Source organism: Ciona robusta, chromosome 12 (genome assembly GCF_009617815.1).
Source record: "Ciona robusta chromosome 12, ASM961781v2".
Taxonomy (NCBI): Eukaryota; Metazoa; Chordata; class Ascidiacea; order Phlebobranchia; family Cionidae; genus Ciona; species Ciona robusta.
This window is the reverse complement of record NC_143246.1, coordinates 2,427,032-2,448,618: the sequence shown is the minus strand read 5'-3', so window position 1 is coordinate 2,448,618 and position 21,587 is coordinate 2,427,032. Positions and strand designations below refer to the sequence as shown.

The 21,587-nt window shown below is 35.5% G+C and overlaps 2 protein-coding genes across 5 annotated transcripts; both read left to right on the top strand.

The window, feature by feature from the left end:
• The first annotated feature begins 609 nt into the window (after window positions 1-609).
• On the top strand, window positions 610-2,169 carry LOC149726436 (uncharacterized). Its single transcript, XM_089890749.1, has 2 exons — window positions 610-1,290; window positions 1,422-2,169. Exon 1 carries the CDS (start codon window positions 825-827, stop codon window positions 1,158-1,160), a length of 336 nt encoding a protein of 111 aa, XP_089746875.1. The 5' UTR covers window positions 610-824; the 3' UTR covers window positions 1,161-1,290; window positions 1,422-2,169.
• A 4,547-nt stretch (window positions 2,170-6,716) lies between these two features.
• Window positions 6,717-19,753, top strand: LOC149726435 (kelch-like protein 40). 4 transcript variants are annotated; one of them, XM_089890740.1, is made up of 13 exons: window positions 6,717-7,064; window positions 7,216-7,665; window positions 12,148-12,392; window positions 12,468-12,521; window positions 12,581-12,625; window positions 12,683-12,772; window positions 12,911-12,949; window positions 15,023-15,111; window positions 16,226-16,406; window positions 16,625-16,765; window positions 17,501-17,668; window positions 18,267-18,396; window positions 19,494-19,753. In XM_089890740.1, exons 1-13 carry the CDS (start codon window positions 6,880-6,882, stop codon window positions 19,606-19,608), a joined length of 1,932 nt encoding a protein of 643 aa, XP_089746866.1. In that variant the 5' UTR covers window positions 6,717-6,879; the 3' UTR covers window positions 19,609-19,753. The 4 variants fall into 4 exon arrangements, with proteins under 4 accessions (XP_089746866.1, XP_089746865.1, XP_089746868.1 ...); XM_089890739.1 differs by lacking the exons at window positions 6,717-7,064; window positions 7,216-7,665 and adding exons at window positions 10,839-11,229; window positions 11,381-11,830; XM_089890742.1 differs by lacking the exons at window positions 6,717-7,064; window positions 7,216-7,665; window positions 12,911-12,949 and adding exons at window positions 10,839-11,229; window positions 11,381-11,830.
• Window positions 19,754-21,587: the final 1,834 nt, after the last annotated feature.

The window sequence follows — 21,587 nt, the reverse complement described above, 5'->3', positions numbered from 1 at the left end:
AATACATACAACGGGCTCATGTTAACAGGGAGGGACCCGTTATCAACTCGTGACGTCATGGACGCATCGGCACAAATCGTTAAATGGGTACAAGAGAGTAGTGCGTTTGGTGGATTTTATATTCTGTTGAAAACAAACCAAGGCTCTTCACAGTTAAGCACGACAAAGAAATGCACTAGGAAACTACCAAAGGTCAATATTCTCCAATGATTTGTAGACAAAGGTGTACTTCGCGTGGGTGGACGTCTTCAAAACTCACTTTTGCCAGCACGTTCAAGGCATCAAATCATTTACCAAGTGACCACCATGTAACACGCTTGATAATCCGCTTTTATCATGAACAAGAAGGTCATAGTGGAACCTTGCATGTGTTGGCAGCCATTCGCGAAACGTACTGGATCATACGGGGACAAGCAACCGTGAAGTCAACACTTCGTCAATGCATGGTCTGCAAGGTACAACGGGCAAAGGCGGGAAGTCAAGTTATGGCTCCACTTCCTGCGTCACGAGTTACGTCAGGATATCCACCGTTCACATTGACTGGGGTCGATTACATGGGGCCAGTCCTAGTTAAATCCGGTAGAAGCGAAGTTAAACGATACAGGCAACACGAGCGGCCCATTTGGAAATGGCTTATTCATTGACAACGGATTCCTTCATCCGAGTATTTTCGAGGTTCATTAATCGTCGCGGAAAGCCAAAGGAAATGTTTAGTGATAATGGAACTTATTTTGTTGGTGCAGAACGGGAGCTGCGAAATGAAATCAAGAAGTGGAACAGAAAGTTCATGGCTTCCGTAATGAAATGCTGCAGCGTGATATAGAATGGCATTTCAATCCTCCTGGGGCGAGTCACCAGGGGGTGTGTGGGAACGAATCATACGCTCTATTCGGAAGATTTTTATGGCTAGTATTGGCGGTCTACCTATTACGAAATTGAGCGATGATCCAGAAGATCCCATGCCGCTAACGCCGTCAATGTTGCTGATGGGAAAAACCGATTACTCCTGTCCCTTAGGGACATTCGTCAACGCGGATGGTTATCGTAAATCGTGGAAGCTTGTGCAACACTTGGCTGAGCAATTCTGGCTAAAACAGTATTTGCCATTGCTTCAAGTTCGCCAAAAATGGCTCTATCCGGAGCGAAACTTTTCGATTTGAGACCTCGTCCTTGTCGTGGACGAGTCAACAAAACGGTGTTATTGGCCAAAAGGCCTTATTCAAGAGACATTTCCTGACTCAAGTGGAGTGGTGCGAAGAGTACGGGTCAAACACCGCTTCATCATAAATGGTTAGAGACATACGAAAGATATGTGTCTTTTGGAGGCATGTAAATGATTAGCTTATGTTAGTTTAGCGTGTAACATGGGGGTAGCTCGTGTGTTTTGTTAATGTTTTTTTTTTGTTTTAGCCAGATTTTAGGTCCAGCGTCGAAAAGAAAGTGGATCCGGCCATTTCGTCCAAGCTGTCATCGACGCGTGGTATAGGGTAACTGTTTTTCTTAGTTACCTCATTTTGCTGGCGGTAGTCAATGCAAAAACGTGGCTCACCCGACTTTTTCCCCACCAAAACAATTGGACCCGACCACGGAGAAGTTGACGGTTTTATCAAGTTCTGACTTCTCATTTCCAAAATTATATCCCCGATCTGCTGTCGTGTGAGGTTCTTCTCGCGGGTTGCCTTATCGGTCTTGCATCTCCCGTGTCGATGCTGTGTTTTACTCAGTTTGTCTGACCTAAATCTGTGCTCGAAACAGAAAAAGCATTTAGTATGGTCGTGCAACAGGCGTTCTACGGATTTCTTCTGTTGTGCTTATTAGGTTTGTCACTTAGGTTAACGCCGTCGACCACCAACTTATGTTTAGTTACAGCAGATTGATTGAGCAGTTTTAGTTACAGCAGATTGATTGGCGGGAAACTGATGCGACACTGCGCTTTGAGACGTTTCTTTGGTACGCGGTTTCTCTCTTTTGTTACATCCTACACAAGTACTAGGGGACAGTCCGACACATCACCATACGCAGATATGGGAACAATTAAATGGATGCAATCCGCACTCCATTCGGTATACACACAGGGATCATTCGTAAAATTTGCCAATTTTACATGCACGTCTTATTTTTAACTGTCGTAATACCGTTGGCTGTCAATAAACCGAACCGAGAGCAAAACTGCTCGTTTCTTTCGACGAACGCTGGAAATTCTGGTGTAAGTTCGTTATTTACTCCATGTCGACTGAATATAGCACGTACTATTACCTCTGTAAACGCAGGAACTTCCGACTTTTTCAGTTACACATACTTCACGACACTCCGGAATATTAAGGTTTGCACGAAAGTGGGACGCTGGATTTTGGCGTAGTCATCAAGTTTGATCTACACAAACGACAATGATTTAGTTGCAAAAAGTCCAGTCCCAGAATGAAATCGTATGAGATATCTCTCGCAACGTGCACTTTTCAGATAACGTTTTCAAACCGCCGATGACCATAGTTAGTTTCGTTTTACCCAGTACCGTCACTAATCTACCATTCGCACCAACGAATTTAACATTAGGAGAAAGTGGGGTTGCAAATCCATATATTTATCATAATGCAATAAAGTTACAGCCGAACCAGTATCTACGAGAGCGAAAAGCATCATATTTCCTATCATAACGTTTGTAAAGCGGTATAGGCTCACCGTTTCTTCGTTTCCTGTTCTTTTAGTTTGTATCTTATTTCTTGCGGAGTCGGCACGAATATTTCGCTCTGTCGAACGCATCCCACTGGAAGATTCTCGGTTATTAAAGTGTCCGTTTCTTACAACATTATCAGAAATCGTCGTAACTCCAACTGTCTAAATATACAAGATTTAAAAATTGTCTGATTAGTAATGACTAGATATTTCTCATCACACCCTGCAATGATGTGATAGTTGTTTCCAGGATTTTTCTAGATCATCAGTATTCCGATGTCTTACTGTATAACTGGCAATTCTTACGTAATGTTGTTGCCTTTCGAATTTTCTTTAGAAGAAATGTTTTTGTTTAATTGTTAAATTGGATTAGCCATTTTAAAATAAACTAACCATGAGACTTCTGGGGCGTTTAATTGTTAAATTGGATTAGCCATTTTAAAATAAACTAACCACTGCTGATTTCGGATGAGACTTCTGGGGCAGATTTAATGTAGTGTAGAGCCCCAACTACCAATCTTTTTGATTTTTTTAATTTTATTACTTCAGAATTCCTGAAGTGCTGTTCACTGCTGCGCTTACTTATTTTAGATACACTTCTTAAATGAACACTAACGATTCCTTATGGAGCAGGAGCTCTTTATGTAGTCATTTTTCAATTTCGTAATGTCACTGGGGCAGATTTAATGTAGGTAGAGCCCCAACTGGGCAGATTTAATGTAGGTAGACCCCCAACTACCAATCTTTTTGATTTTTTAAATTTTATTACTTCAGAATTCCTGAAATGCTGTTCATTGCTGCCCTGAATGTAGTAGGTAGAGCCCCAACTACCAATCTTTTTGATTTTTTAAATTTTATTACTTCAGAATTCCTGAAGTGCTGCCCTGAATGTAAAGACAGTGCTTACTTATTTTAGATACACTTCTTAAACAATGAACACTAACGATTCCTTATGGAGCAGGAGCTCTTTATGTTGTCATTTTTCAATCTCGTAATGTCAAAATAAATTTTGTAAGTTGTTCGCGATGTAATCTTTCACACTCCGTTCTTCCGAATTCTGGTCTTCTTATAGCAAATAAAGAAAAATTGTTTTTACTGTGAGTTGTATAACTGCAACCCGGAATACAACAATTGCTGCTCAGAAAAATAAAAGTCAAGTTAACGCAATTGGATGCAGTGATGTAGGCTAAGACGATAAGTATCCGGGATGAGAGTTTCTTTGGTTACCAGACTATGTCTTGACAGCAGCAGATGTATTCAATAATTCATTTTAATGTTATATTTCTAAATAAATAAACAACATGAAAATTTAAAAACGGTAAAAAACTCTTTTGAAGTACAATCAGTATATTAACGAACTAGGTTCACTGGTTCAGCAAAGTATACATTTTTTGTTTTAAGCTGTGGCGTTCCTCCTGGCAACTGTCACATGGGATCGGCGAAATCAAGCGTGATCCGGGATGAGAATTTTTTTGGTTCGTACAGACTATGTCTTGACAGCAGCAGATGTATTCAATAATTCATTTTAATGTTATATTTTTAAAAGAATAAACAATATGAAAAAATTCCGTGACGTCACAAATTCCTACGAAGTGATCCTGCTTCGCGCCGGCGGAGCCGGCAGGATCAGGAATTTTTGGCCCGATTTTTAAATTAGTCTACTCTGGACCGACCTGTCTATTCAGTTTAGTTTTTTTACCCGGTCGGCCCGGTCAGGTGTGTATAAAGTAGGTGTAGGAAGTCAGTTAGTTTAGTTATGGGCTGGAGAGGTTTAACAGCGCCAGGATATAATTATTGTGGTCCATTCAATAGTTTGGAAGGAAAGGTACCGACTAGTTTGCTTGACGCTGCGTGTAAGGAGCACGACGAGGCCTATGATAAGTACGGTTCTCAGGCTTACTGGAAGTTTTTTCCGGCGGATCAGAAGCTACTTGAGTTTGCAAAATCGGATTCGTCTCTGCTGGGGCCAATTGTACATTTTATATTCGGTACAAAGGCTTTATTTGCTCCTAAGATGGCTCCGAAGCGAAAGAAAGACTGGGCCACCATCCGTAAAATTAACCGTAAAAATAATTCATGTCGTAACGTAAAAATAATTCAAGTCGTAACGTAAAATTAATTCAAGTCGTAGCGTAAAAATAATTCAAGTTGTAACGTAAAATTAATTCAAGTTGTAGGGTAAAATTTTTTTTTTGAGATTAAGATCTAAAAATAATACAACTTGTAATATAAAAATAATGCAACTTAATGCATAAAATGCCTTTTTTCTTGTTGTATTTTGACCAGGTTGGGCCCCCATAGGTTTAACACCTCGTGCCAGCTTACGTTACCATGTGTGTTACTTTGTGGGTGATTATTATTTTTTTATGTATGGCTGATAATTTAGCCAACAACACATTAGTGACCACTGGGTGGTTGGAGCAATTCCCGTTAAGTGTCTTTCCCAAGGCCACATTCGCCAACAACGGTAGTAGCGTCGAGCCTTGAACCCATTACCTCTGGGTTACAGACAAGCGCGCTAACAACTATACCACGGCGCCGGACAAATATACAAAATAAAATCAAACTTTTTTTAAATTATTACGTAAGAATGAATAAAAACAATGGTAGGTTTGCGCCGAAAAATGAAAACCCAGATTTCTATGACTTTGATCACAACAGGGGATTCTCCATAAGTAAGATGATCTTCTTGTAGCGTACGTAGCAACGAGCGTTGGCAACGTAGAGGTCCATCGGCCTTCTATGGCTTTGTTAGCAACGAATGCTGGTCTGTGCTAGGTGTTTTTTTTCACAACGTATCGTAGTGGGAATCAAATAAAGTGTTGACAGATGCTTTATCTGTACAATTTCAAGTTGTGTATTGACAGGTCCAGGCCATTTTAACAGCCTGTGTCTAACAAACCTGTGACAGTAAACGAACTTTTAAAATTCACATGGCGTTTTCGACATAGAATACGTATTTTGAGTTATGTATTCTAAACCATGTACTTTACAAATATCTAAAATTATTATGAAGTTGCTTTTGAAAAGGCATTCGTTTTTGTGACATATAAAACGTGTATAGGTACAGTAACAGTTATTTTACAGTTAACACACATAAGACTTAAACCCCTAACCCGGGCTAATCACACAAAAAAAGCTGCTGTGCGGGACTCGAAACCGGGAAGAACGAAACAAAGAGATTAACCGACGGCACGCAAACCCCTACACCACAAAGCCGACAATAGTAAACAGAACGAAAGAGCGTATATAACCTATACCTAATTTGGGACAGATTTTCTTACTAGGTGTTTTATATAAAGGTAAAAAGGTATTTTCAGTATTTAAGTTATTTTGTTTTACGCTTATTACCAATTTAAAGGGTTTTGTGTATTTTTTCAAAATTTTAAACTTAATAAGAGCGCCCACTTGTGAAAAAAAAGAGTGATGATCGGATAATAAGTCGCAACTATTTTATAGAAGTAAAAATTGCTGGTAACATTACAAATGAATATTCGCTATATTTTTTACATTTTAAAAGCCTATCAAAACATGAAACTTTGAGGAAACAATATTCATGGCAGAGAAATTGTTACTAAACTTTGATAATAATTGTGGATCTGGTGCACACAATACAAATTAATTTATATAGGACGTCTTTTCTACGTTACTGTGCCCGCTGGGTATAGTATTTACACTTTGAGAGATTGTTACTAAACTTTGAAGTAAAAATTGCTGGTAACATTACAAATGAATATTCGCTATATTTTTTACATTTTAAAAGCCTATCAAAACATGAAACTTTGAGGAAACAATATTCATGGCAGAGAAATTGTTACTAAACTTTGATAATAATTGTGGATCTGGTGCACACAATACTAATTTATATAGGACGTCTTTTCTACGTTACTGTGCCCGCTGGGTATAGTATTTACACTTTGAGAAATTGTTACTAAACTTTGATAATAATTGTGGATGCTTTGCAAAGTACTTTCGTTCAATGTGATGACAAAAGAAAATAGCATAATGAGTTTGACTGAATTACCAAGTAATAATCATAATAATTTATCTATTCAGATTAAATCAAATGACAAAAGTTTGCTTAAAATTTGGACATAATATAGGAATTGTTGGGAAGTGTTGTTGTAACTTGGTCTGTTGCACAACGAGGCACAGGAAGCTACATTAATTCAGTGATGACAGCTTATACGTAATATTCCAGCTAATATGGGGGTGATGAAATATGATGCAAGTGAATTTCCAACCGAATTTAACAATGATAACTTTAAAGTGGTTGGAACAGGGGGTTTCGGTGAAGTTCGAGTTTGTTATCACACATTACTAGGCAGGGTGGCTTTGAAGTTGTTTCGTATCACTGGAAGCAATGAAGGAATACAAAATGCTAAAAAAGAGTAAGATATTTTTTGTTAGAAGTAAATATGTTTAATTTTTCTATTTCCCCTATCAACAACCCATCCGGCCCCTTTCTTTTTATTCCGACTCAGCTATTGCTTCTCTAGCTAACTTGAATTGCAACATTTAAAAATTTCTAAATACTAACAGGTTTGAAAATGAAGCAAAAATTCTCCAACGAATAAAGCATCCCCACATTGTCACCTTCTATGGCGTGACATCACTTTTTGGAAGGGAGGGTCTTGTGATGGAATTCATGGAAGGCGGCAACTTAGATGACCTCATAACTCAGAATATTCTTTCTTGGACTGGGCGACTTCGACTCTTGCATGAATTGATATCAGCCATCAGTTACCTGCACTACCACGATAAGAAGAAAGCTTTTATCCATGGTGACATAAAACCACAGAACATTCTTCTTACAACATCCAGGGTTCTAAAACTTGCCGACTTTGGTTCAGTGAACATCAGACAACAAACCGGTGTCAGCCAAACAACATTCGAAATTCCTCATTCAACGCAACACACATGGCCTTTCACTGCTCCTGAATTTCTTAAAGATCTCTTTGCAGATAAAACACCGACCATGGATATCTACAGGTAACTCATTTCTACACAACTATAAAGTGTTCTTGGGCAAGACATTTAAAAGCAATTTCTCTAACTCAGTGCTCATTAATTGGTTCTTTAAATTGTCACCCATACAGAGAAAAAGCACACCCACAAAGTTACATACGTGGTAACTCATAAGCGGGCACGAGGTGTATGAAAGAAAACATCTATGTTATAACGACCGTTGTTTTTTTTGGCGTCTAAACTCTAAATATTGCAATTTTTCAAGAACCGAACACTTCTCCGGGTAAAAATGGTTTTCTTTTATTGAACATTCCACCGATAAAAGAATAAAAAAACAGAAACTATCAAGTATACCAACCAAAAACATAAAGGAACATATGTTTAAACTATAAAAATACAAACAAAAATGCATAAGATTAAAATATGATTCATAACATATATAGCTATAGCTGCAGTTTTGCTGGTAAATTGCCGTGATTTTACCTTTTGGCTCTCTAACGTAGCAAGTACACCCGGCAACGAAACTTACAGTATCTTTGTAAAAAATTACCTATCGAAGTAACTTCGAGGAAAACAATACTTAGCCACTATCTCTGGTCTCCTCCTTGAATTAATAAGCCACCCTTTTCGGCGTTCAGGGTCTATAGAAAATTAGAAAACGCTAAGACATTTTCTGCTATAGTACTTAGCAGTTAAGAGCTGCATATCCACTCATAGTGTATGATAAATGTAGTTTCTTTTAAGATTCGTAGGCATGAGCATATACTATACTATACTATATTAACTAATTACTAAGCTGATTGCTGATGCTAGTATTAATCACCATAATATTCGATATTATAAAACAAGATTTATATTAGAATCTCCATTTAGCCTTATCCTACTGTAAAATTAGTTGTGCATTAAAAACAACCGTATAGTTTACGCCCGGTGTTTCGAAACGCATGAGCGATTTTACCGGATATAAAATTAATTCAAGTCATAGCGTAAAAATAATTCAAGTCGTAGCGTAAAAATAATTCAAGTCGTAACGTAAAAATAATTCAAGTTGTAACGTAAAAAAATTCAAGTCGTAGCGTAAAAATAATTCAAGTCGTGGCGTAAAAATAATTCATGTCGTAACGTAAAATTAATTCAAGTTGTAGGGTAAAATTTTTTTTTTGAGATAAAGATCTAAAAATAATACAACTTGTTAATGCATAAAATGCCTTTTTTCTTGTTGTATTTTGACCAGGTTGGGCCCCCATAGGTTTAACACCTCGTGCCAGCTTACGTTACCATGTGTGTTACTTTGTGGGTGATTATTATTTTTTTATGTATGGCTGATAATTTAGCCAACAACACATTAGTGACCACTGGGTGGTTGGAGCAATTCCCGTTAAGTGTCTTTCCCAAGGCCACATTCGCCAACAACGGTAGTAGCGTCGAGCCTTGAACCCATTACCTCTGGGTTACAGACAAGCGCGCTAACAACTATACCACGGCGCCGGACAAATATACAAAATAAAATCAAACTTTTTAAAATTATTACGTAAGAATGAATAAAAACAATGGTAGGTTTGCGCCGAAAAATGAAAACCCAGATTTCTATGACTTTGATCACAACAGGGGATTCTCCATAAGTAAGATGATCTTCTTGTAGCAACGAGCGTTGGCAACGTAGAGGTCCATCGGCCTTCTATGGCTTTGTTAGCAACGAATGCTGGTCTGTGCTAGGTGTTTTTTTCACAACGTATCGTAGTGGGAATCAAATAAAGTGTTGACAGATGCTTTATCCGTACAATTTCAAGTTGTGTATTGACAGGTCCAGGCCATTTTAACAGCCTGTGTCTAACAAACCTGTGACAGTAAACGAACTTTTAAAATTCACATGGCGTTTTCGACATAGAATACGTATTTTGAGTTATGTATTCTAAACCATGTACTTTACAAATATCTAAAATTATTATGAAGTTGCTTTTGAAAAGGCATTCGTTTTTGATTCGTTTTTGTGACATATAAAACGTGTATTGGTACAGTAACAGTTATTTTTACAGTTAACACACATAAGACTTAAACCCCTAACCCGGGCTAATCACACAAAAAAAGCTGCTGTGCGGGACTCGAAACCGGGAAGAACGAAACAAAGAGATTAACCGACGGCACGCAAACCCCTACACCACAAAGCCGACAATAGTAAACAGAACGAAAGAGCGTATATAACCTATACCTAATTTGGGACAGATTTTCTTACTAGGTGTTTTATATAAAGGTAAAAAGGTATTTTCAGTATTTAAGTTATTTTGTTTTACGCTTATTACCAATTTAAAGGGTTTTGTGTATTTTTTCAAAATTTTAAATTTAATAAGAGCGCCCACTTGTGAAAAAAAAAGAGTGATGATCGGATAATAAGTCGCAACTATTTTATAGAAGTGAAAATTGCTGGTAACATTACAAATGAATATTCGCTATATTTTTTACATTTTAAAAGCCTATCAAAACATGAAACTTTGAGGAAACAATATTCATGGCAGAGAAATTGTTACTAAACTTTAATAATAATTGTGGATCTGGTGCACACAATACAAATTAATTTATATAGGACGTCTTTTCTACGTTACTGTGCCCGCTGGGTATAGTATTTACACTTTGAGAGATTGTTACTAAACTTTGAAGTAAAAATTGCTGGTAACATTACAAATGAATATTCGCTATATTTTTTACATTTTAAAAGCCTATCAAAACATGAAACTTTGAGGAAACAATATTCATGGCAGAGAAATTGTTACTAAACTTTGATAATAATTGTGGATCTGGTGCACACAATACAAATTAATTTATATAGGACGTCTTTTCTACGTTACTGTGCCCGCTGGGTATAGTATTTACACTTTGAGAGATTGTTACTAAACTTTGAAGTAAAAATTGCTGGTAACATTACAAATGAATATTCGCTAAATTTTTTACATTTTAAAAGCCTATCAAAACATGAAACTTTGAGGAAACAATATTCATGGCAGAGAAATTGTTACTAAACTTTGATAATAATTGTGGATCTGGTGCACACAATACAAATTAATTTATATAGGACGTCTTTTCTACGTTACTGTGCCCGCTGGGTATAGTATTTACACTTTGAGAAATTGTTACTAAACTTTGATAATAATTGTGGATGCTTTGCAAAGTACTTTCGTTCAATGTGATGACAAAAGAAAATAGCATAATGAGTTTGACTGAATTACCAAGTAATAATCATAATAATTTATCTATTCAGATTAAATCAAATGACAAAAGTTTGCTTAAAATTTGTACATAATATAGGAATTGTTGGGAAGTGTTGTTGTAACTTGGTCTGTTGCACAACGAGGCACAGGAAGCTACATTAATTCAGTGATGACAGCTTATACGTAATATTCCAGCTAATATGGGGGTGATGAAATATGATGCAAGTGAATTTCCAACCGAATTTAACAATGATAACTTTAAAGTGGTTGGAACAGGGGGTTTCGGTGAAGTTCGAGTTTGTTATCACACATTACTAGGCAGGGTGGCTTTGAAGTTGTTTCGTATCACTGGAAGCAATGAAGGAATACAAAATGCTAAAAAAGAGTAAGATATTTTTTGTTAGAAGTAAATATGTTTAATTTTTCTATTTCCCCTATCAACAACCCATCCGGCCCCTTTCTTTTTATTCCGACTCAGCTATTGCTTCTCTAGCTAACTTGAATTGCAACATTTAAAAATTTCTAAATACTAACAGGTTTGAAAATGAAGCAAAAATTCTCCAACGAATAAAGCATCCCCACATTGTCACCTTCTATGGCGTGACATCACTTTTTGGAAGGGAGGGTCTTGTGATGGAATTCATGGAAGGCGGCAACTTAGATGACCTCATAACTCAGAATATTCTTTCTTGGACTGGGCGACTTCGACTCTTGCATGAATTGATATCAGCCATCAGTTACCTGCACTACCACGATAAGAAGAAAGCTTTTATCCATGGTGACATAAAACCACAGAACATTCTTCTTACAACATCCAGGGTTCTAAAACTTGCCGACTTTGGTTCAGTGAACATCAGACAACAAACCGGTGTCAGCCAAACAACATTCGAAATTCCTCATTCAACGCAACACACATGGCCTTTCACTGCTCCTGAATTTCTTAAAGATCTATTTGCAGATAAAACACCGACCATGGATATCTACAGGTAACTCATTTCTACACAACTATAAAGTGTTCTTGGGCAAGACATTTAAAAGCAATTTCTCTAACTCAGTGCTCATTAATTGGTTCTTTAAATTGTCACCCATACAGAGAAAAAGCACACCCACAAAGTTACATACGTGGTAACTCATAAGCGGGCACGAGGTGTATGAAAGAAAACATCTATGTTATAACGACCGTTGTTTTTTTTGGCCAGGCGAAGATAAAGCAAGTTAAATTCATTCATTTTATATGTATCTTATATTTGACTGTTTGGTTACATCTTCACTGACATTATTACAAGTGAATATTATCCAACAGTTACGGTATCATTGTGTATGAAGTACTGACAAGAATACGAGCTTACTCTGACTCTGCAGCTGGTAGAGATAATATTGTGGCAGCCATTGGCAATGGTACGAGGCCCAACCAAAGCAAATTGGATGAAGTGGATAAGCAATTCAAACAGCATCAGAAACAAGATCATGACATTTTTCTCAGGTTACAATCTCTTATGAAGAAATGCTGGCAGCAAGAACCAACCAAACGACCCAAAGCTACAAAAAGTAAATGTTGCCGTGTTTTTTATATATGCACTGTACTTTTTACATAGCCTATAATATAAAAATGTTTATTTATAGTTTTGGAAACCATCACTCAACAAATGGATGAGTTAGCTGCCATGAAAAGTTTAGGTATGTATAACTATGCTGAGCTGAGGAACATGGTATTGAAAAACTTTGTATTTTTATAGATATGAAAACCCTCACCCATGAGTTACCTGACAAAGACGGTTCCGGTGAATACGATAATGCAGAAATATCGATCATAAAATTGTGATTGTTATTTTTTATAGTTTTGGAAACCACTACCACCACGTTAGTGGATGAGGTACCTGACATTGAAACAATAAACACTGAACGACTTGACCATGCTTCTTATAATGGTTGGTATAATAAATAAATGTGTTGATAAAGTGGGCTGACAATAGAGAGTAGCATATAGATATTTATATTTTCTAAACAACATTTATATCGGAGATATATACTACTAAATATAAGGTTTTATTTTTTGTTATTTTCAGAAACGTTCGGTCAACAACTAAATGCCATAGATCTTCCAGGTATAAATAATAATACTAAATTTTATCAACGCAACATGGTATTGTGTAACTTATTGAGCACGTTAGTGGTCATATAGATCCCTTTTCGCCGAACAGTTGTTCTTGTTGAGCACGGTAGTGGTTATATAGATCCTTTTTCGTCGAACAGTTGTTCTTGTTGTTGTTTTTTGGACAACCTTTTTCCGCACTTACCTCAATATTTAATTTTAGCATTTATTCTTTAATCTCTTGATTGAAATCAAATCATAATATATATTTATAATTTTTGGACTAAATTTTCAGAATTAAACCGCACAATTGGCGATTAATTAACGATTACTTTACTGTTTGATCAAATGCGCCAAATTCAAAATGCACCTTGAACTTTAGTTAAATAATCGTACTCCATAAAGTATTTTGAACTAAGCATAGTTTTATAAACCATGTTGCATATGATCGTCTAATTAGCGAGTAATTAACGATAACATTTCTGTTTGTTTAAGGCGCCAACTCGTACTTAAAATGTACTTACCATTGATTAATCGACTGTATTCGATACAATAATTTTAACTAAGCTTAGGCTTATAAACCATAGTGTGTAAAATCGTCCAATTAATGAGTAATTAATGATTGTAACGCTTGCGAGTCAAGTGAAACTGCCATACCTCGGGAACCCCCTTTTTCCGCACTTACCTCAATATTTAATTTTAGCATTTATTCTTTAATCTCTTGATTGAAATCAAATCATAATATATATTTATAATTTTTGGACTAAATTTTCAGAATTAAACCGCACAATTGGCGATTAATTAACGATTACTTTACTGTTTGATCAAATGCGCCAAATTCAAAATGCACCTTGAACTTTAGTTAAATAATCGTACTCTATAAAGTATTTTGAACTAAGCATAGTTTTATAAACCATGTTGCATATGATCGTCTAATTAGCGAGTAATTAACGATAACATTTCTGTTTGTTTAAGGCGCCAACTCGTACTTAAAATGTACTTTACCATTGATTAATCGACTGTATTCGATACAATAATTTTAACTAAGCTTAGGCTTATAAACCATAGTGTGTAAAATCGTCCAATTAATGAGTAATTAATGATTGTAACGCTTGCGAGTCAAGTGAAACTGCCATACCTCGGGAACCCAGTAATATCAACACAGTAATATTGGTAAGTTTTGGCTTTGTTTACGTTGTTAGTGTGCAATTATAAATAAAAGTAGACTATTATCTGTTCCCGGCGCGCGACCTAACCGGTTGAGCTATAACTTCCTATGGCATTTCGAAACAGCGGCTATAAGGTCTAGAAATATGGGACATGAATTAATATTAACTTCTAACATTACCTAATTACTGCGTGATTACGGTTTGTCAAAGTTCATAAAAACAATTTTTAAGCGACGAAAACGTTTACTAGTGTAAGTTTGGTGCAGGAGTTGTACAAGTATTTACACATATTCTTTACCAATCACTAAATTCTCATACGTCATAAGTTTCATTGGTTATAATACATGTATAAATTCATTCCGCCTGCTGCTCCACAGTCACCAATGGCGACTAGAACCCGTTTGTTTGTTACTTCAGATTTATTTTTGAACGAGCCCAATCGACCGTGGTAGTAAAAGGATTAATTAATATAGTAGAATGGGGGAAGATGGGACACCTTTTCATTTTCTTTTCTCTTTTCATTTGGTAGTAAACAAAACCGTATCTTCGCGACTTCCACAGACCGTTGTTAATTGTTTAAAACACTGCTTGGATATGTGTTAAAGGTGTCCTATCTTCCCCGACTCTACTATATTATGCTAATTAGTTTAAAACGTGGCTCATTCATTAGATCTGTGATCTCTTGTTTATCCTGAATGTGATTTCCCGGATAAATAATCTGTCTACTCAGAAAAACTTTATAAATTAGCAAGCATGAATCATGATATTATAAATTATCAATAGTTCTATATTTGTGTTGTGTGATGTTAATGTAACAATAAAATATCATGTTCATCAGGTAGTTGATATTGAACACATCAATTTAAGTTTAATTGCTTCAGTTGCTGCATTATGTTCATTTTTTTACTCCACAATAGAATCTGCATTCATGATTGTGGGTGGTTGGAATACAAATAAACTTGTTCAAATTTATGACATCAACAGGAAAAGTTTTAAACCATTAAAGGTTGGTTTATTGCAGGGTATATTACACACGCGCGCCGAATTCTGGGGTATGCGGAGTGCACCTATGCTTTGACTATGACGTCATAAACGTCATTGTATACGTGCGGCGCATACGTGTTTTTTTTACTATGACGTCATATACGTCATTGTATACGTGCGGCGCATACGTGTTTTTTTCGGCGGGAATTCGCAATACAAACTTAACACTGCCTTTCTCATAGCTGCGTGTAAATTAAATTTAATTTGTCTATTAAACATGGCAACAGGCAGTAATAAACACCTAAATATGTTCTGTAAGTATAACTGCTTTATATTCACGATATTTTCCTCAACCAAGCAACATGTTTATTACGAAATAGTAGGGATTCTTTACACGTGGATTCTTTGAAACATACTAGTGATTGTTTGAACCTGGTAATTGATTACGGCACAATAGCAATTCACTCGTTGATAATTTGCGTCATAATAGCGATTGTCTCCCTGATTATTTAGCCTGCAGTTGCTTGAAAAATGGTTGGATATTTGCCTTTTCACGCATGTGATCAAGTAAAGTATTAATACGTTTGCAATAAATACTTCTTACGCGCGTAAACGTAACGTATTATTACCCTCCTGCTTTAGTGTTTCGTATGAGACCGCTAGACGGCTGAAGCGTTAGAAAATGGGTATGCCGCTTACTCTATAAATATTCTGAAGTATGCGCCGCATACCCAGGATCGGCGCCCTTGGTATTACATAATTTATAGTTTGATCAAAATATTAAACAATCAACATTATTACCATACAGCATGATGGCGTAATAAAATATTTGTTTGCTTTTTCTTCCTAACACATTATATTTTCGGGTAAGTTTCAATCAAAGTTTTTGTTGTGTATTGGTCTCTCCCACATGCTATCTTCCCAGATATCCGAGGTACCTGGGGAAACTCAAAGAAACCATTTATTTATTTATTTATGAGTTACTGTTTTGTTAAATTAACATTAAATATTCAACATTGTTTTTGGAGTAAAAGTTTAAATTTTCTTTGTTGTATTTACTAAATTAATAGAGTAAGTTTTAAAAAATAATGTATATATATATTTAAAAAATATATATATATATATATTTTCCACAGCCAACCTTGTATGAAAGGGATGGTTCAACCATCGTGAAGATACACAACCATGTTTATACCGCTGGTGGTCTGAGATCCAACTTTGTCGAATGTTTGGATTTAAACCAAGTAGATGGTGATTGGTACAAGTTGGCATCTATGAATGAACAACGACAATTTGCAGCATCTGCTGTGCTGAATGGTTGTTTTTTATATTTAACAATTTATTGGTACTGTTTATATACATTGGGGTGGTTTAACTTACATACTGGCAAGTCTGAACTTCTAAGATTATATTTGTTACCAAACATGTTTCTTATTAGTAACCAAACACAAAAAGTACTTATATATGTTTCTTATTAGTAATGACTATTATAATGTTAGAAGTAATATTGTATAAATTAAAAAAAAATGTTTCAGATCAAATGTGTGTAGCAGGAGGAAGTGATGGTGTTAATGCATTATCATCAGTTGAATTATACGATCCAGTGGTAAATATATGGACAAACATTAGTTCAATGCAAAGCAAACGATGGCAACATGCTCTAGTTTCTTATAATGGTTGGTAGAACAAATATTAATGTAATGATAAAGTAGGCTGAATATGGACAGTACCATGCGTATAAAGATTCTCAACCCCGTTAGAAAAGTTATATAGTTTAAAATAACAAGATCACAACACCGCATCAAGCAATTTGATTTGTCTACTTTTGTTAAATTAAACGTTTTATGTATTCTGATTATAAATGTATTATTCCAATATACAATTAGATGGATCTTTCTTGACACTGTTTACTGTGTACTATTTTTATCATGTATTAGATCAAACTGTTTTATTAAATAGAATTTATCCATATTCTATTAAATTCCATGTCCGGTGCCGTAGCACAGTTGGTTAGCGCGCCTTTCTCAAACTCAGAGGTATAGGTTCAAGGCTCATCGTTGCTACCATTGTGGGCGTATGTGTCCTTGTGCAAGACATTTAACGGCAATTGTTTTAACCCAGTGATCACTAATGGATTGAACAAATTATCAGCCACACATAAAAAATTAAAAACCCACAATAAAAATAATCATCCATAAAGTAACATACTTGGTAGTTGGTAACTTGTAAGCTGGAGCGAGGTGTATGAACATCTGTGTTATAACAACTGTCGTTTTCCGACCACCCAAGTATAAGGTATAAGTTACATTCACACTTTACATTGCTTAATAATAATTAGGTAGAAATATTGTTAATCTTCAGTTTGATTGTGATCAAAAAATTTAAGGATTTTAAATGCATTTCATGTACAGGTCGCTTGTACACGTTTGGTGGAGGTGAGAAATTATTGATTTTAAATCATTTAAATTCAATGAAAAGTTACGATCCAAGAGAGGGAAAATGGAAATCACTAAAACCAATGAATGAGGGAAGACACGGATTGTGTAGTGTTGTTTACAATGATGAGATTTACGCCATTGGTTTGTTGTTTATTCTATCTATAAAATATATAATAACAATAAGGTTTTATGTTTTCTTATTATAATTAAATTTGCAGATTTAGTACCAATAGTGTGCTGTTATAATATATATCACAGTATTAAAGTTATATATATTGGATTTATTTAGGTTTCATTTTTCAGTCGAAATATATGTTCTCTTATAACAATATCTGTTATGTTAAAAGTGACTAAAACATATTTGCAAAAACAGTGAAAATGTTAGGAAAAAATATATAACATCATTGGATGGAATAGTGGGTTTGTTGGATTTAGTTTGGATTATTTTTCTCTGTTTTTTTACTGGTATTTATAATATTATAACTAAAAATAAATAATTCAAACATTAATGTAAAACAGAACTACAATAATTGTAAAACAAAGTGTATATTAATAATAAATCTGAATATAATGATTGTATTGTAGGAAGGTTGTTTAACATTTTAAAACTTACCACAACAAACTGATCTTAAAATTCTACCGAAATATATCTGTACAACAAAATAACATTTACCACATATAATATTAGAATGCTGTTTTATATATTCATCACTCTATATACTATACAATGTTTACAAAGGTGGTTATGGATTAAGTGTGGAGCGGTATAATATACGAACCAACACTTGGACCAATGTTGGCAGCTTGAACCGCGAGCGATATGGTTCTTGTGCTTGTGTTGTGAATGGGAAGATATACGTCATTGGAGGGTAGGTGGTTCTAAAGTTTACATAAAATAATAAAAAAATCCAAAAAAACAATCACCCACAAAGTAACATACATGGTAACTCGTAAGCTGGCACGAGGTGTATAAAAAACACCCATGTTATAATAGACTTTTTATAGTGTTATATAGGCTGTCGTCTTCCGGCCACGCGAGGATAAAGTAAGTTACATTCATCCATTCATGATTCATTTCTTATTCAACTACACAATATTGTTGATCGGAAATGATTATTTTCATTTTGATATTTTTTAAAGTATTTCATATTTTTCAATGTATGTTTCAAACACAGAAATAAAAAAGGGTAGAACAAGCAACTGCACAAAAATGTAATAAATTCTTTTTTCTATTTTCGTGACCGCCAACTACGTCCCCATTTCGCTTGGTCTCCGTTGTAAAAGATAGGTGCATACTATTTTTGGTACGTTTTAGCTGTTTATTAAAAAAACTACACCACTTATTCAAGTTTATTACGCCAGTTTGGTTATTTAGTAGTTTAACGCTTACAGTTTACTACTTGTTTAGAAAATTTAATTATTTTGGTTATTTAGTGGGTTAACGCTTACAGTTTACTACTTGTTTAGAAAATTTGATTATTTAAAAAAAATAATTAAATATCTTTAAACAAACGGCTTGTAAGAAATAAATATATATTAGAAAATATTTGTTTTACCCTATAATTTTAAATTAAGTCAAAAAACGAAAAAAAGCTATATAAAACGCCATCAATTCTATTGACTACAATAGTAAACGGGAACGACCCGCGAAAGAGAGAGACCTCTCTCCTTTGCCAACATTAGAGATGCGTTCTACTCCTATTTATTTCTGTGGTTTAAAAGTATATTGCTCTAATGCATTTCAAACATTACTAATTTCCGATTTTTATATACTGCCATTGATATTATTAATAACATTAATCTGGCTTAAATTAAAAAATTGCTTACCAGTGCATTGTGGAACTTGTTAGTGCTAGCTTGTTTAAACAAAGTTATTGGTAATGTTTGAATGAATGTGGTTTCATTAAGGTAATGAAATACCACCAGCCCTGCCCATCTAATATTATTAATAAATATTTTGTGTTAGTGGTTATGGTGATGCATCAAAATCAATTGAGGCTTATGATGCAACAAACAATGAATGGAAGATTGAAACCAACATGGAGACACCAAGAGATGATGCATTAGTTGTAGCTTTGTAAAGAATGAAAATCTTCAACCAAACTGCTTGTCATGACTTGTTTGATAAATATTCCATCAATAAACAACATGAGCCTTCAAATTATCCAATTAAGTTAATTTCATGACAAAGGCATTTAAGATTCTCTACTTACCTGGACCAATTATTTTGTTTGATAAATATTCCATCAATAAACAACATGAGCCTTCAAATTATCCAATTAAGTTAGTTTCATGACAAAGGCATTTAAGATTCTCTACTTACCTGGACCAATTATTTTTAACACAAATAATGTACAACAATTTGGTAAATTTGTAGCGGCCCGTCCGTCGTAGTATTACGTCACACAAATTCTTTTGTCCCCAAATATTGATCAAAAGGGGCGCTTCGACTCACGTGTTAGCGGTAGAGATTAGTACTTGCGTGACATTTCGTGGCGCTCGATCATTCAGTTTATATGTATTGTTTATTTTGCTTTGCATGTTGTCATAGTGTCAGTATTTAATTAATTATGGATACTCCAGCTTAGGGTATCGCATTTAAAAGAATTACTGAGGAAAAGAGGTGCTAAAACTACTGGGAAGAAGGAGCAATTGAATAAAAGGTATGCAAGCTGAAATCAAATCATCTTGCAATGCGCTACTTATATGAAGCTGCTGATTTGTACGCTGCCGTTGATGATCATGACTACTTAAGCAACCCTTATATGTTGAATACTGGATCGATAATTATTTGAAGGTCAGATTAGGTGCAAGCTCAGTGTCATCAAAATCAAGAACTTTAGCTTAGTACTTACGATTTATATTTAGGTCACCACTGAAAAATGCAGAGAAATTGAAAGATTGACTATACCCATGTTCACTATTTCAAAAAGTATTGCTAACATAGAAGTATTTTCACTTTCTTTGTGTTACAAGTTCGGAATATATTGCAGAATGAAGCAATCAGACAGCCTAACATCGACAATTTCGAAAGTTTCCAAAAAGGCTCACAAAATCAGTCGTTATCACACGGGTTTAACACCTCGTGCCAACTTACGAGTTACCATGTATGGTTACTTCTGTGGGTGATTATTTTTTGGGGGATTTTTTCTTTTTTTTTATGTATTTCTGATAATTTAGACAACCCATTAGTAACCACTGGGTTGGAGCAATTGCCGTTAAGTGTCTTGCCCAAGGACACATACGCCCACAATGGTAGCCGCATCGAGCCTTGAACCCATTACCTCTGGGTTACAGGCAGGGGCGCTAACCACTATACCACGGCGCCGGACGGGCGCAAATTCAGAACCACGAAACACGACGCAGCCAATTGCATCGAACACCAATAATTTAAATGCATTTTCAGTTATTAGCATCAGACTCTGGCTACAACATTCTTCAGTGCAATAAATACGTACAATGATTTTCTCAGCGGAATAGCAATTGGATAGCGCCATCTGGGAGCTCGAATGGGTCTTTAGCCAAAGGTTTGGTTTTAAACAGTGATAAATTGAAATAATTACAAAATGAAACATAGGGTGAATTGCATTAAAATTCGTTAGCGCATAGCAGAGCTGTGAGGTCGAAGATAGACTCCTCCAACTTCGAACCGCGCTTGGAATAATTAAATTACAAAATGAAACATGGTAAATTGCATCAAAATTCGTTAGTGCATAGCAGAACTGTGATGTCGAAGATAGACACCCTAAAAGTTGTTGCAACTTCGAACAGCGCTTGGAATAATTAAATCAATATCAGCAGCGCTTTAGTATGAGGAAAAGATTTGCGGAGCTGTTTGCAGCAGGAGCAGACGTCGGCGACTTTGGCTGTTCGTGTAAAGCTGTTCCCGGACATGGCCGCGGTAGCAGCAGCTTACGTAAAGAGAAAAGCTTTCAATGTGTTTTTTTCCACAAACCACAGAGAGACAAATCAAGTAACCTTGGTTTATCCGGTCCTCAATGGCTATCGACAAAGCATGGCGGCTTCTTCCGTTGATCTCGTCTATATCGAAGTTATAGTA